Source organism: Neophocaena asiaeorientalis, unplaced genomic scaffold (assembly GCF_003031525.2).
Source record: "Neophocaena asiaeorientalis asiaeorientalis breed wild unplaced genomic scaffold, Neophocaena_asiaeorientalis_V1.1 scaffold134, whole genome shotgun sequence".
Taxonomy (NCBI): domain Eukaryota; kingdom Metazoa; phylum Chordata; class Mammalia; order Artiodactyla; family Phocoenidae; genus Neophocaena; species Neophocaena asiaeorientalis.
In genome coordinates, this window is record NW_020185339.1 from 3,351,773 (window position 1) to 3,366,578 (window position 14,806).

The 14,806-nt window shown below is 34.9% G+C and overlaps 1 protein-coding gene across 7 annotated transcripts in view; it reads left to right on the forward strand.

Moving 5' to 3' along the window:
* PPFIA2 (PPFI scaffold protein A2) overlaps positions 1–14,806 on the forward strand; it is a 458,549-nt gene that overhangs the window by 263,484 nt on the left and 180,259 nt on the right. For all 7 annotated transcript variants that reach the window (XM_024736436.1, XM_024736429.1, XM_024736430.1 and 4 more), the window contains one exon: positions 3,941–4,042. In XM_024736436.1, the coding sequence (XP_024592204.1) occupies positions 3,941–4,042 (102 nt within the window). The remainder of the gene's footprint in view (positions 1–3,940; positions 4,043–14,806) is intronic.

A 14,806-nucleotide genomic window follows, 5' to 3' on the forward strand; every position in this document is an offset into this window, starting at 1 on the left:
GAAAGAAGAACAAACAAAACCCAAAGTTAGTAGAACAAAAGAAATCATAAAGATCGGAGCAGAAATAAATGAAATAGAAACAAAGAAAACATTAGCAAAGACCAATAAATCTAAAAGCTGGTTCTAGAGAAGATAAACAAAATTGATAAACCATTAGCCAGACTCATCAAGAAAAACAGGGAAAGGACTCATATCAATACAATTAGAAATGAAAAAGGAGAAGTTACAACAGACACTGCAGAAATACAAAGCATTCTAAGACACTACTACAAGCAACTCTATGCCAATAAAATGGACAACCTGGAAGAAATGGACAAATTCTTAGAAAGGTATAACTACAAAGCTACAGTAATCAAGACAATAGGGTACTGACACAAAAACAGAAATATAGATCAATGGAAAAGGATAGAAAGCCCAGAGATAAACTCACGCACCTATGGTCAACTAATCTGTGAGAAAGGAGGCAAGGATATACAATGGAGAAAAGACAGTCTCTTCAATAAGTGGTGCTGGGAAAACTGGACAGCTACATGTAAAAGAATGAAATACATGTAAATAAACTCAAAATGGATTAGAGACCTAAATCTAAGACTGGACACTATAAAACTCTTAGTGGAAAATATAGGCAGAGCACTCTTTGACATAAATCACAGCAAGATCTTTTTTGATCCACCTCCTAGAGTAATGGAAATAAAAACAAAAATAAACAAATGGGACCTAATGAAACTTAAAAGCTTTTGCACAGCAAAGGAAACCATAAACAAGACAAAAAGACAACCTTCAGAATGGGAGAAAATATTTGCAAATGAATCAACAGAGAAAGGATTAATCTCCAAAATATATAAACAGCTCATGCAGCTCAATATTTAACAAACAAACAACCCAATCCAAAAATGGGCAGAAGAACTAAATAGACATTTCTCCAAAGAATACATACTGATGGCCAAGAAGCACATGAAAAGCTGCTCAGCATCACTAATTATTAGATAAATGCAAATCAAAACTACAATGAGGTATCACCTCACACCAGGTAGAATGGGCATCATCAGAAAATCTGCAAAGAATAAATGCTGGAGAGGGTATGGAGTAAAGGGAACCCTCTTGCACTGTTGGTGGGAATGTAAATTGATACAGCCACTATGGAGAACAGTATGGAGTTTCCTTAAAAAACTAAAAATAGAATTACCATATGACCCAGCAATCCCACTACTGGGCATATACCCAGAAAAAACCATAATTCAAAAAAACACAGGCACCCACGGTGTTCATTGCAGCATCGTTTACAATAGCCAGGGCATGGAAGCAACCTAAATGCCCATCGACAGACGAATGGATAAAGAAGATGTGGTACATATATACAATGGAATATTACTCAGCCATAAAAAGGAACAAAGTTGGGTCATTTGTAGAGACATGCATGGACCTAGAGACTGTCATACAGAGTGAAGTAAGTCAGAAAGAGAAAAACAAATATTATATATTAATGCATATATGTGGAATCTAGAAAAATAGTACAGATGAACCAGTTTGCAAGGCAGAAATAGAGACACGGATGTAGAGAACAAACGTATGGACACCAAGAGGGGAAAGTGGCTGGCGGGGGCAGGGGGGTTGGTGGTGAGATGATTTGGGAGATTGGGATTGACATATATACACTAATATGTATGAAATGGAGAACTAATAAGAACCTGCTGTATAAAATTTAAAAAAACCTGATAAACAGGTCAAAATGGTATAGTGCAGAAGCACTGGACACACAGTCTGGAGAACAGTATTCACAGCATAATTCACTCTCTGTGGGTTGTGAGCTTCATGAACTTCAACTTATATCTTGATAAGTCGGTTTCCTCAGCCATAAAATGGGAATGAGACTCCCTCACTATTTATTTAGAGAGCAAGATGAAATAATGAATGTGAAGATAGTGCCTGAAATTTGCTAGAAAGTTAATAAATGTAAGACTAATCTTAATATATGGAGTCACTAAATAGTTTGCTCAGAATCAATGCCATGATAGTGAATTAAAAATGCAAAGTCATCTGTCACCAATAATATCTTGACTAATTTCTGTCGTTGGTTATGAACACATGATTGTTTCAGTGCACTTACAGATTTATATTTCCTTTTTTCACTAAGCATAAAAGCATTTTTCTCTATTATAGAAAGTTTTGATGACAAATACGTAGCAGAAAGCTAAAAACAAAATTCACTGATAATTTTACCACCTGGAAATATGTAATGTTAATATTCTGAAATATTTCCTTCTGATCTTTTTTTCTTTCTGTAGATAGCAAGCTAAATCTCTAGAAAGATAAACCAGATACATGTTTTGTTTAAAAATGGTATGATGTTAAATGTACAGATTTGATTAATATTTTGCCTTATAATATTCATGAGTATAGGATTAATTTTAAATATATATGTTAATAATATACAATGCAGAATCTTTGTTACTTTCTTCTTTTCTCCATCAAAACTATGCCATTTATATGAAGAAAATTTTTTTATGGAAGTGTTTATTGTTTTCTACTTGTTGCTTATTTCCATTCTCCACTTAAATAATATACTCAGAGAATATCAACATTTAAGCAGGCACCAATCAGAGGAGAAAACTTTTATCTGTAATGCCAGCCAAATGTAACAATGAACTCTTTCATCTTGATTCTACACTAAGTCTACTCTGAGGTCTTTGAAGTACCCACTTGGTTTGAAGCCACTCAGAGAAACTTAGCACAATAAGTGGTTTGAAGCAAACAAAAATATCAACCCTAAACCTTTCCCAGCTTTGCATAATCATCATATTCATTTACTTTTTGCTAAATTTGCCTTTGTGGAGATTAGGTTAACCAAACCTGTCTCCTCATTTTGCTTTTCTTTTTGATCTTCTGACAGTGCTTTCCCAGCCTGGTGCCAAATTTTCCCAAATACTTACATGCATTTGACAAGCATCAATTTTATTACTGAGAATCACTGTAAAGAATTTAATGTTGGGCTTCCCTGGTGGCGCAGTGGTTGAGAGTCCGCCTGCCGATGCAGGGGACACGGGTTCGTGCCCCGGTCGGGGAAGATCCCACATGCCGCGGAGCGGCTGGGCCCGTGAGCCATGGCCGCTGAGCCTGCGCGTCCGGAGCCTGTGCTCCGCAGCGGGAGAGGCCACAGCGGTGAGAGGCCCGCGTACCGCAAAAAAAAAAAAAAAAAAAAAAAGAATTTAATGTTAATATGGATCTTTTACTATTTACTATTTTCCAAAATTATTTAAAAATATTTGTTTGTAAGTTGGAGTAACGGAATAGTTGAATTAAGTGTCTTACCCTTCTTTTTAAGCAAACTTTATTGTGTCTAAATGCATAAATTAATAAGAGAATCTTAGATAATGTTATCAACTCTTAGATACGTTTATTATTTTGTAAGATACAAGTGCATTCTCTTTCTTCCTCCTATTAAATAAGTAAACTTCTTAATCTCTAAATAGTATATTTAAGATTTTTTTTTTTGATTGTTGGTGGTGGTTGTTGGTTTTTTCTTATGATGTAGTATGCTCAGTCTAAACATTGCTATCTGGAACGAGAGTATGAGATCTTTGGAGTTGTTCACAAAATTAGCCAAATTTAAATTATTCTATATTATCAATATGCTATCATACTACTGTTAAATTCAATATGATGTATCTGATACATTTTGAAATATATTTTATACACTCATCTGAGCAGCGTATTATAATATGTATTTGTTAAGTACCGTGTACTAGCATTTTTTTAAAGTTGGACCCAAGTTAATTTAATAACAGCAATGTACATATAAATAACAGCAATGTATAGTCATCTAGGCCATGTTTTCTATTCTCTACACTCAAAAGTTTATATTTTGATTTTTTTTTCTTCCTGCTGGAATACATTTTTTTAATCTGGAATATGTCTTCAAAATTTTTTATTCCTCTTTCAGGAATTTGCTGCACTGACAAAAGAATTAAATGCCTGCAGAGAACAACTTCTAGAAAAGGAAGAAGAAATTTCTGAACTTAAAGCTGAAAGAAACAATACAAGAGTAAGTATAAAACTGCCTCTGCTTGGAATTAATTCCATGTATAGCTCAGTGCCTTATCTCTAGTATACTCATAGAAATATAAGCCTTTAAAAACTTGAGCAAGACTTTAAGCAGACGCCAACTCATGGTCTGTTACTTAAATTAAAGAAGAATTTACTGTACTACAAAAGTCAAAACAGGAAGACAGGAAACCTAAATTACAGTCTCGGCTACTAAATCATTATGTTGCCTTAAAAAATGTTAGTATTTCTTCTGGTCTTTGCTTTATTCGACTTTAAAAAGAAGGGTTGTATTTCAGTAGTGAGTTTCAAACTGTTGCATTGGAATAGGTGGGCAATGATACTTCAGAAGCTGGTGGTGGGTGATGGGGGAGGGCAATGGGTTTGAGAGGGGAGCATGAGTTTTGACTTTGGGGTGCTATGAGGGAATGACCTAACATTCATCCTCACCTCACCCCAGAAAAATAACAATTTTTTAAAAGGTGTTAAAAACATAAAACCACTGGAACAGGACTCTCCTAATTAAAAGAGGCATACCTTTTCTATTTTAGAAGATCATTAAGGAGACTTCCAGTTCTGATATTGTGATTTTATGAACCTGATGGAATTTACAATATTCTGTTCTTGGAAACCCATGTATTTGTTTAATCTCATAACATGCCATGTAACATTAAAGATGCTATATTTTCTAGTTCAGAAGAAAAATTCATTAAATTTCATAAAATATATAAATCGCCATATTACCCATAAATAAGAGAAGTTTCTCTAGTAAAAGAATGTAGAGAAAAACCACTTTGGTGTGATTATAGTTCAATCTCAATGTGAAGTAGGTGAAAATATTTTAAGTGTTAGAGCTATGGCAGATTCATGCTGAGAAGGTAAGTTACAGTTAACTGTATATTCATTGCATGCTTGGTTTTAGAGAGTAATATAAAAATGACAGCTCCACAAACAGTCAGCTTGTGCCCCTGGAATGAGCTTGTGCCCATGGAATGAGAGATACCATTGCATGCATAATAGTTATATGATCAAACTCAGTTTCTTATTTTTCAGGGTCTTACTTTATGGTAAAGAGAATTCACAGGGTATGTACGTAAGGAATTGGTTTTCATTGAGACTTTGATGAGCCAATCACATGGACTGCCTCTTATAGGACATAACAAGAGCAATTTAGATCGTGTTATCAGGTGTCAGATTATTTTTTTCTGTTTCTTTCTCCCTCTATATATTTTTCCCACCCTTGATTTTTAAATTATACTTTTTCCATACAAATTTAAAATGTATTTCTGCCATGAGATTTATTCTGCCCTATTTCACTATTTTCTATTTTAATGCTTTAGGCAACATTCCCTAGTGTAACTCAACATAGCCAAATGTAAAAGCAGGAACAGGAAGCTAAAAATGGAGGGAAATGCAAACTTCTCAGTAGACTTCCAACTAATCTTATTTAAAATGCAACAGAAACTCTTTTATTAGCCATGTATGTATTTCTCCTTTATACAGCCCTTTAATCCTTTCTACAGCCCTATGAGGGAAATATTATAATTATCCCCTTTTTACAGATGAGGCAACTGAGCTCAGAAAAGGGCAGATCACTTACCAGAAATCACACAGTTAGTAAATAGCAGGGAAGGGATTTGAAAGCTAAGACAAACTAACTCCAGAGCCTGTGCCCTTAGTCATGAGGCCATCAGCACAATTACTCAAGTTAGATGCATGAAGAAACTCAAAGATTTACTACAGTTTAGGGGAAACATTGCCTAAGAGTAGACCACGGTAGTATGGAGTGCGTTATGCCTTCTTGATTGTGACTAATTCCAGAGACTGGGAGGTTTGGCAACAGCATCCTCACAGTTTTCATCACATTACACCCCATGAAGCTTGGAACTACCTGTCGTTATTGCATCTGTAAAGGAATTTGGGGTAACAAAGAAAGCAAGGCAAGCTGTACTTGAAATACCCATTCAGGAATCAAAGTGAGAGAAGTACAAATATTAAGTTCCATTAGGGTAATAGAAAATGAAGCCATTGATTTTTAAACGTGAATCATAACTACTTTGAAAACATGAATCAAGCTGGAAAACATTTTTCTACCTTTCCTAAAGCAATGATGTGGAGGATTTTTGTTGTTCATTATGTCAAGGAAAATAGATTTATGAAACCTTCCTTGTGCAAAATATTGATTATATAATAACTTCTCCCCCACCACCCCAAAAATACCCAGGGCTGAAAATCAGACCACCTTCTTTCTTCCTCCATAATGCCCTATTAGATTGAGAACATTCAAATAAAATCATCCTAATGTTATTCATGATTATACAAAAATAAAAACTTCATAAATTGTAGTGGGTATTTACAGAAACATTCAACCAAGCTTTATTGTTTAACGTTTCCACACTACCAAAAATGTAGAAAAAATGATGAAACAAATTTTATTATTCCTAAAACTTCTCTGACCATACCTAGGCAAGTTAAACTTACAGAAAACAGCATTCCTGCCATTATTTCAACATCCTCAAATTGACTACTAAAACTTATGTTTTGGCAGAATTACCTGAATTAATTAAAAAGTAAAGGAAAACTAGAAATATTAATATAATTATTTCTTAACATCAGAGTAGAAAAGTTTTGTTGTTGTTTCATTGTTGTTTTGTTGTTTCAACTGTTTTTGTGCCTGAAGATCTCAAAGGATGGTTTATATTATTAACAGTGTTTCATAATGCAACTATTGTATGACTTTGAAAGAGAAGTTAGGGTTTCAAGAGTTAGTCTTAATGTCAGTTATGAATCATTACACTGTAATTTCATCTCATAGGTTATAAACTAAAAAAAAGACAGTTATCTTTAGTTCAAATGAAAGACTGAATTTGAAACATTCCTTACTATGCCTTTTTGTTTTGAGCCAGAATAATTATGTTAAATAAATGTTCAAATACAATCAGACACCTGCCATTAATAAAGAAAAGCTTCCCGTTCTTGACAAACCTGTTTATACAAGTTAACAAAGTCCCTCCAAACTTATTTCCTCGATGAGTAGAACATACAATCCAGTTGAGAAAGGAAGACCCTAGTAGTTGAAAGCAGGTGAAGATATGTGCGTGCATGTATGGATTCATGTATATTTATTTATGAAAGTGCTACAACAAGATATGACTGATACAAGAGTGAATAAGATAGGACATATACCCTCCCAACAGCTATTTCAATGTGGGACTCAAACACATACATAAGAAGACACATAGGTTATCTAAACCGTACTTGAGAGTAAAGGATGCTGAGTGGACTGATCATGAAAGCAATCAATTTGAAGGTTTTCATTTTCAGATGTTAGTATTGTGTTATGTGACCATATTACAGAGGCCAAATTAATTTACAGGGCAGAATGCATTTCTACTTGAAAGCTGTATGTGATTGAAAATAATTGCACACAAGGTTATGTTGAATTCATATCTAATGGAAAGATTTATAGTTTTAGAAATTTAGCTTAAAAATTCCCAGTGAGGCAGTATGTGTATATGCATATACAATATTATATGTTTGTGTGTATACATATATAGGCTGTGGTCATTTAAAGTGAATTCCAACATAGATGAATGGCCACTCACATGGTCCCTGCAGTCCTTTGAGTGTACCAAAGAGAGTGCCTTCTGCAAGATTTATGAAACATTCGATTAAAGTTTGGCTCCCAGCGAAGGTGTACAAAGTAGTAGAATGTTAGTGGCATCTTAGGTAAGTTCCTTTTTATTTTTATTTTCACTTGAAGTTTAAAGCTATAGAAACATGCTAGGTTAGGACATTTTTGCCCACATTCTCCAATATACATAATGTACGTTCATTATTAGTTCAATTCAACAAGTACTAAGCATATATTATATAGAATATTTTCCTAGGCATCGAGAAGTATTCAGAATAAATTTTTAAGCCCTTAAGGAGTCTGTTTTATATGAATAAAAACACAGTTGGTTTTATTGTTATATGGATGAGAGTTCCTAATTGCACAAAACAACACAGTTTGCTATTTTAATCAAGAAGGCATTAATTAAAGCATATAAGAAATCTCTAAACTGAACTTTCAGGTACAATTTCTAGGACCATGTTTCTTAGCTTTGTAAGTTTATTTTACACCCCAAGTCCCAGAAACATGCAGCGTCTGCTAATACCTGTGCCAGCAAAATCGATGCCCCATGCCCAGAATGTTTCCTCATCTGGATCCCCTCAGAATCTGTCCTGTGCAGGGAGCTCTGGTTGGCCGGCTCTTAAGTCACATGTCTGCCACCTGGTGGTAAACATGCCTGAGAAGTGTTCCTTGAATCCTACTGTGGGAAGATGGCATTCAGAATGTGGAGACCTAGCAAACATGGAGGGTATATTCAAAAGATTTGGGGGCAACCTGAAATGGCAGTCTGCACTACCACCCAGATTTAATCATACCCTTTTTTCATATTAAAATTCTAAATAGCAGCAATACTGATATGTATCTACCCAACAATACAAATAGACTTCTTAAACAAAAATAAAATCACCCTTTATCAAAAAAGAAGGTTCATAACCTCTAGTTAACTGCATCCAGCTTCATGGGTTTCTTCAGTGTGTACAGTCTTAACTCTCATTAAATCACAATCTTATCTTAATATTCTGTAACCTATGGACTACTTTAAATGTTCATCAGAATCAATATAACCAATATCAAATAGAGTAAAAGGGTAAAAATATAACAAGAAAATGGGAAAATAATATATACTATGTGTATGATACAATAAAAATAGAAAGATCCTATTTTCTCCAACTGGTTACAAGGTCCTATTGGCAAATATAAATTCCAATTCTAAACCTTGATTCCTGGACCTGGGTCTATACCCATATATATCAGGTCTGAAACTGAGAGAAACTGAACCTGACTTCCATCACTAATTCTGAGTGTATACTAATTCCAGGGTGATAGCATCCCAACCTATCAATGTGTTACCTCTCAATTTAAATTAAAATAGATTCTTCCTTGGGTCACTTAACCATTCTTTAGGATCATCTGCTTCTGAACGTGTGATAGCATGGTGAAACCAGGGCTGGGAGCATCAGTCAATTACATTAGCCCTTTCACTGTAAGATGAGTTTTTTTGGGCAGAAGTAATATTGTGTATGATAACAGGATTTTAAGCAAAATTCTAATAAGATGGTGTTGCTGGTAGAGGCAGAGCCATTAGATAAGGCAAATCCATATCCAGAAAAAGTTTTTATTATAGTAGCAAAAGACAGCTGCCTCCCTGATGGAAGGGATTTGATGTAATCTGCTTGATTCAAGATGAGTAGTTTGTTTCTAGGTATATTGCACCATGTCAGGACTTCAAGGTTGATGGCTACAGCAAGTAAATTGGCTATTCAGCTGGGGTGGTAACCCTATCAACCTTAATGATGAGAGGCCCATTTTGTCAGGTCAATGAATAACTTCTATCCCAGAAACCATGGTCACTATTTTATGCCCATTGAGCAAATGCTGTGGTGGCCAAAGAAATAAGTCAATACCCAGAGGATGAATCATTTTGTCTACCAGATTATTGAACACGTTTATATCAGTGTGTACCAAAGATATAGTCCTAGTTTAGAGCTAATAGCCAAAACAGTTTTGTATTCTATTTTCCTTAGCTGTTACCATGCTACATGGTCACAGGTCCCTTTAGGGAAGATTTTCTGATTATCTATTGCTTTATAATAAACTACCCCCAAATTTAACGGCACAAACAATATTTTACTATACACACAGTTCTGTGGGTCAGGGATTCAGAAAGGACATAGTGGTGACAGCCCTTCTCTGCTCCATAAGGTTTGGGCTCTCAGCTGGGATGACTTGATGGCTAGTGACTGGTAAATGATTTATTTCTATCAGAAAAAGCAAAAAGCACTGATATATACTGTTTGTTAATTTCTGTGGTGTTAATACTCCCACGGTGGCTGTTTTCAAACTTCCAACATGTCACTCAATGCAGAGTTGGGAAAAGATGCACAGTAGTGAACCATTATATAATATTTTCTACTATCAAATACCATTGAAGTAAACAACCCTATAGGCATGAGTAATAGTATAATATAGTAAGATAATTAGGAAGTGATATATTTTGAGCATTCACTATCTTTTAAAAACATTTTATTAAATCATAAGTTTACATAATTTAAGCTTCAACAATAACTGTGCTTAACTACCAGCTCACAAGATTTCTGAAAATTATCCTCTCTCACAAGATAGTATGGACCAGCTTTAGCATATGATTTTCAGGTGGTGACTCAAATATCTGGAGGCTGAAAGATCTACTTGTGAGGTAACTCCTTTGCTCTTGTGTCTAGCACCTGGGCTGGAGTGACTGAAGGACAGACACATTTAACTGGGACTTTATATCTGAGAACCTCCATATGACCTCTGTGGCACAGTGGTCTCAGAGTAGTGAGTTTTTGTGTGGTGGCTCTGGGACCTAAGAACAAGTACTCCAGTGAACTAGATGGAAACTGCATTGCCTCTTAGGACCTAGACTCAAAAGTCACAAATTGTCACCGTCACCATACAACACAGGTTGATCAAAAGAGTCACAGGCCCAACCAGATTCAAGAGGGGGGAACATAGGCTATGTTTTGCCAGGCACCTACTTAATGATTGAGTCATACATGGTTGTCAAGACAAATAAGATGACACTTATCAGTGAAGCAGGGCGACCCATTGGAATTTGGTGGATAAGGTAAATCAGATTCATCTGAAACTTTCTAAATTTCCTTTCTCTAATTCTTGGTGGTACCTTTTTATTTTCATAGTAGTGCCAACATTTCCAAATAAGACACCTGGCAAGGCTCTGGATTCATCATACATTGTAGTTCAATGACCTCTCCTAGATCAGGCTCTTTTTCTTTTTTCCGTTATGTCTTGGGACCTCAATAAGAGGCTGTTATGAGCAGCCATAGCAACTGTTGAGTTCTCTGAGCCTTGACCTAAAATTTAAAACCTTATGCTTGTCATTTTCTTTCTTTAAACTCTTCAATGCAACGCAAAGCACCCAGCTCACCTCATTGTCCTTATATTCTTCCTGCCCTTCAAAATGGTCTTTTGTACATATGACTCAGTCCATCAAAGCTTTACTGTCAGAGACAGCCCATTTCAGGATAACTCAGGTGGTCATTTCAGCAGCTATCCATGAACCACGGGAGACAATGCCCCTTTTTTGACGTTAATCTACTTATTACTTTGTCAAATCTGTCTGGGTCAGATATCCCATATTCCCATTTGTCTGAAGAGTTGTTACTTATAGCCATAGCTGTTAAAAACTACTGTTTTAATCAGGGTTCATTTATTCATTCAACCAAAAATTTATAAGCATCTACTATGCCAATCTTCTAGGCACTGAGAGATACAGCAATGGACAAAATAGGAAAAAAGTAAATAAAAACACTTCATTTCCTCATGGGCCTTACATTATGTTTTGGGAGACAGACTTAAACAAGATAAGTGTATAAAGTAAATAGTGAATTAGATATAGACAAATGCCAAGGGGGAAAAACAAACTGGAAAGGAGATATTTCGTACAGAGGGTGACTAGGGAAAGCCTTGTTGAAAGGTGAGATTTGACAAAAACCACGAAAGAGACAGTGGAATGAGATGGGCATGCATATGTCTGAAAGAGAGTGCTTTAGGCAGAAAAAAACAGCAAGCACAAAGGCCCTGATGTAATAGCATGGATGTCTGATAATGTTAAAACAAAAAAAAACAACACTACAAGGAAACCAAATCAGCTAGACTGGAGTGAGCAAGAAGAATAGGAGATGAGTTCAGAGAATTGAGATCCCTTTGGTACTTTTAAGGACTTTGGCTTTTACTTGAGCCAGATGAGAAGACCATGAGGATTTGAGCAGAGGTATGAATGACCTGGCTTCCATTTTAACTTAAATAGTGTTTTGAGAATAACCTGATGGAAGGATGAAAGCAGGAGGACCAGTTAAGAAGCTACTATAATAATTTGTGGGAGATAATGGGTATTGGGCCCAGGTGGCAAGTGGGTTCAGTGGCAAGTGGTTAGATTCTGGAAGTTGTAGGAACATGGAAAAGATTGATTTTAAAGACTGAACTATAAATTTTAAGATGGGTAAGAAGAAAGTGAAGGCAAGAGTATGGTGAGAAGTAGTAATAAATTCCTACGATAAAGAGATTGAAGGTGCAAGTATTTTTAGAGTTTGAGCATTTAAATAACTGAACTAAACTAATGATTTGTGAGTTGTATAATAAAAACTGAAATTAGTCACATTTATTGATAACAGTAGAATCTATCATGAAACCATAATTGTGAGTTACTGAAATAGGGGGGAAATTGAGACCATTGGAGTACACAAAGTCTAGAAATTTAGATGCCAATATGCTGGAGAAATCAGCATCTTTAATTCATATATTTAAATGAGTTATCACTCATATATTTAAATGAGTTATCACTCATATATTTAAATGAGTTATAAAAATCACCAAGAATTACAACCGGGGTAACACTGGAAAAATGACAATAATCTAGTTGCTAAGACATTCAAGGAACAATGACCAGGGTATGGCAGATGACTGTTACAATGAAAGGTAGCAGTCAGTATGACCTGATGTACTGTCATAGCATTCTTACTTGCATATAACAGAATTCACTCTCTAGCTAGTTTAAGTAGACGACAGTGATTTTTAACAGTAATTAAGAAATTCTTACCCAAAACAGTCTGTAGCCTAACCTTTCAGGCAAAAAGTTTAGAACTTCACTGCAAAGCTGGTAAACAGATTTTTTCTCCTTTTCTGTGCAAAATCATGATTCCACCTCCCACTGAGCATACTAGATACCTTCACCAACTTATTTATATGGCTTATAACTTATTTATACCGCTCATTTCTTGCATGTGTGTAATTAATAGAACCTCTGTGGCACCAAACACTGAGAATTGTAGTTTTTTGCACTCTATGTTGAGAAGGTGGGATTAACATTGTGAGAAATTTACCAAATGTAAAGAGTGTGATTGAAAGATTTAGATAATCTCCAATAACAGATGTTCTTTATAGCTTCAATATAATACTCATATTGTGTTTCTTGCCTAGAGGGTACAGATTATATCTTATACAATTTTGTATCCTACCTACTCCCATGCAATATTAGAAGCTCAAATAGTTATTAAATTGCTGTATAGATGAAGACATCTCTAATTTACAGTTAGAGAAACCAGTTTTCTTGTATTATGTCGTTTCTTTGTAAGTATATCATCTACCTAAAACACACACATATATATATATATATATATATATATATATATATATATATAAACCATTTTAATAAGCTTAAGCTTTTAGGAAATAATGCCAATTAACCATGGCTGCAGATTTAGCTTTGATATAGGCCAGAATGTACACTGGGAAATTTACCTAATTTATCATTTTTTTCTATTCATTCAATAAATATTTTTACATATGCATAAATGCCAGGAACTGAGCCAATACTCAAATACAGAAAAGATCAAGACAGACATGGTGCCTATCCTCATGGAACTTATATTTCAATGAGGAAATAGAATGAAATTTAGTAAAACTATTTTTAAGAAATTATACACATCATATGAAGAAATGAAGCAAGAGAATGAAATAGAGAGTTATGAAGACTTGGAAGAGAGAGACCTACAAATGCTTTACCTAGAGTAGTGGGCAAATGCTTTATTGAGAGGGTGATATTTAAACTGAGACTTAATTAAAGGTGAGAAAGAGCTGACCAACTAAGGAGCCAAAGGACAGTATTTCAGGCAGAGGGTACAGCACGTGCAAAGGCTTGGAAGACTGAGGAACTGAAAGTAGGCTGGCATGGTTAGAGCAGAGTTTGCCAGAGAAAGACTAACAGCAGATAAAGTTGGAGAAATAGGCAAATCTCTATAACCTATGTGAAACAGCTTGGATTTAACCAATGCACACATGTATCTATAGAAATCAAGAGAGTAGAATACCATGAATATAATCAGAGATTGGTAAATAAAAGAAGAGCTCTTTGAAAATATTAATTGTATCAACTTCATATTGAAGAACTTTTAATATTATTTTGATGCTTACATATGACTCTGGCCGACTGATCTATATACCTTTAGGATCTCAGATATGTGTGGGGTTTTTGTGTTAATAACAGGCAAAATTTTCTGACACATTGAACCATAATTAGTGACAGTGAATATAGCAAAATTAACTCATAAAGAACTAAGAAATATGATACTAGTATGTGACACTGAAATTAACGGTAGCATTGTTAAAAACAAATTTTCTTTACAGTATAAGCTTTAGGAAAAATCTTGAAAGAAAATAGTTTTTCTTTACTTCTTTCCACCTCAGTATCTTATATCTGCTTTTTACTTTATTGTTTCAGGAACTCCTGCTTATTTTGCCTAGACATCATTTGTTAGCCTATGCTTTTCACTAGCCTTCAGAAAATCTCCCCTCCTTACTAGTCATATATTATTCTTCACTAGTGAAATTTTAATAACTGATAACAGTTTTTAATTTTCTTTTCATATATCTTTGCTTTTAGTTGCAGAACTGACTTATAAAATAAAATGAAGGTGAAACTCCAATTCACAGAATATTTAAAAGCAAAATTTATCTGGGAAGAGTTAGAGCATAGAGTCTGGAACCAGAATGAAACATTGTTCACTGAACTTTCCCCTAGTCTCTATCATGGCACCAGACACTGACTGGTGAATGTAGGTTCCAGAGTAGACAGTTTAAAAATTATGTCCT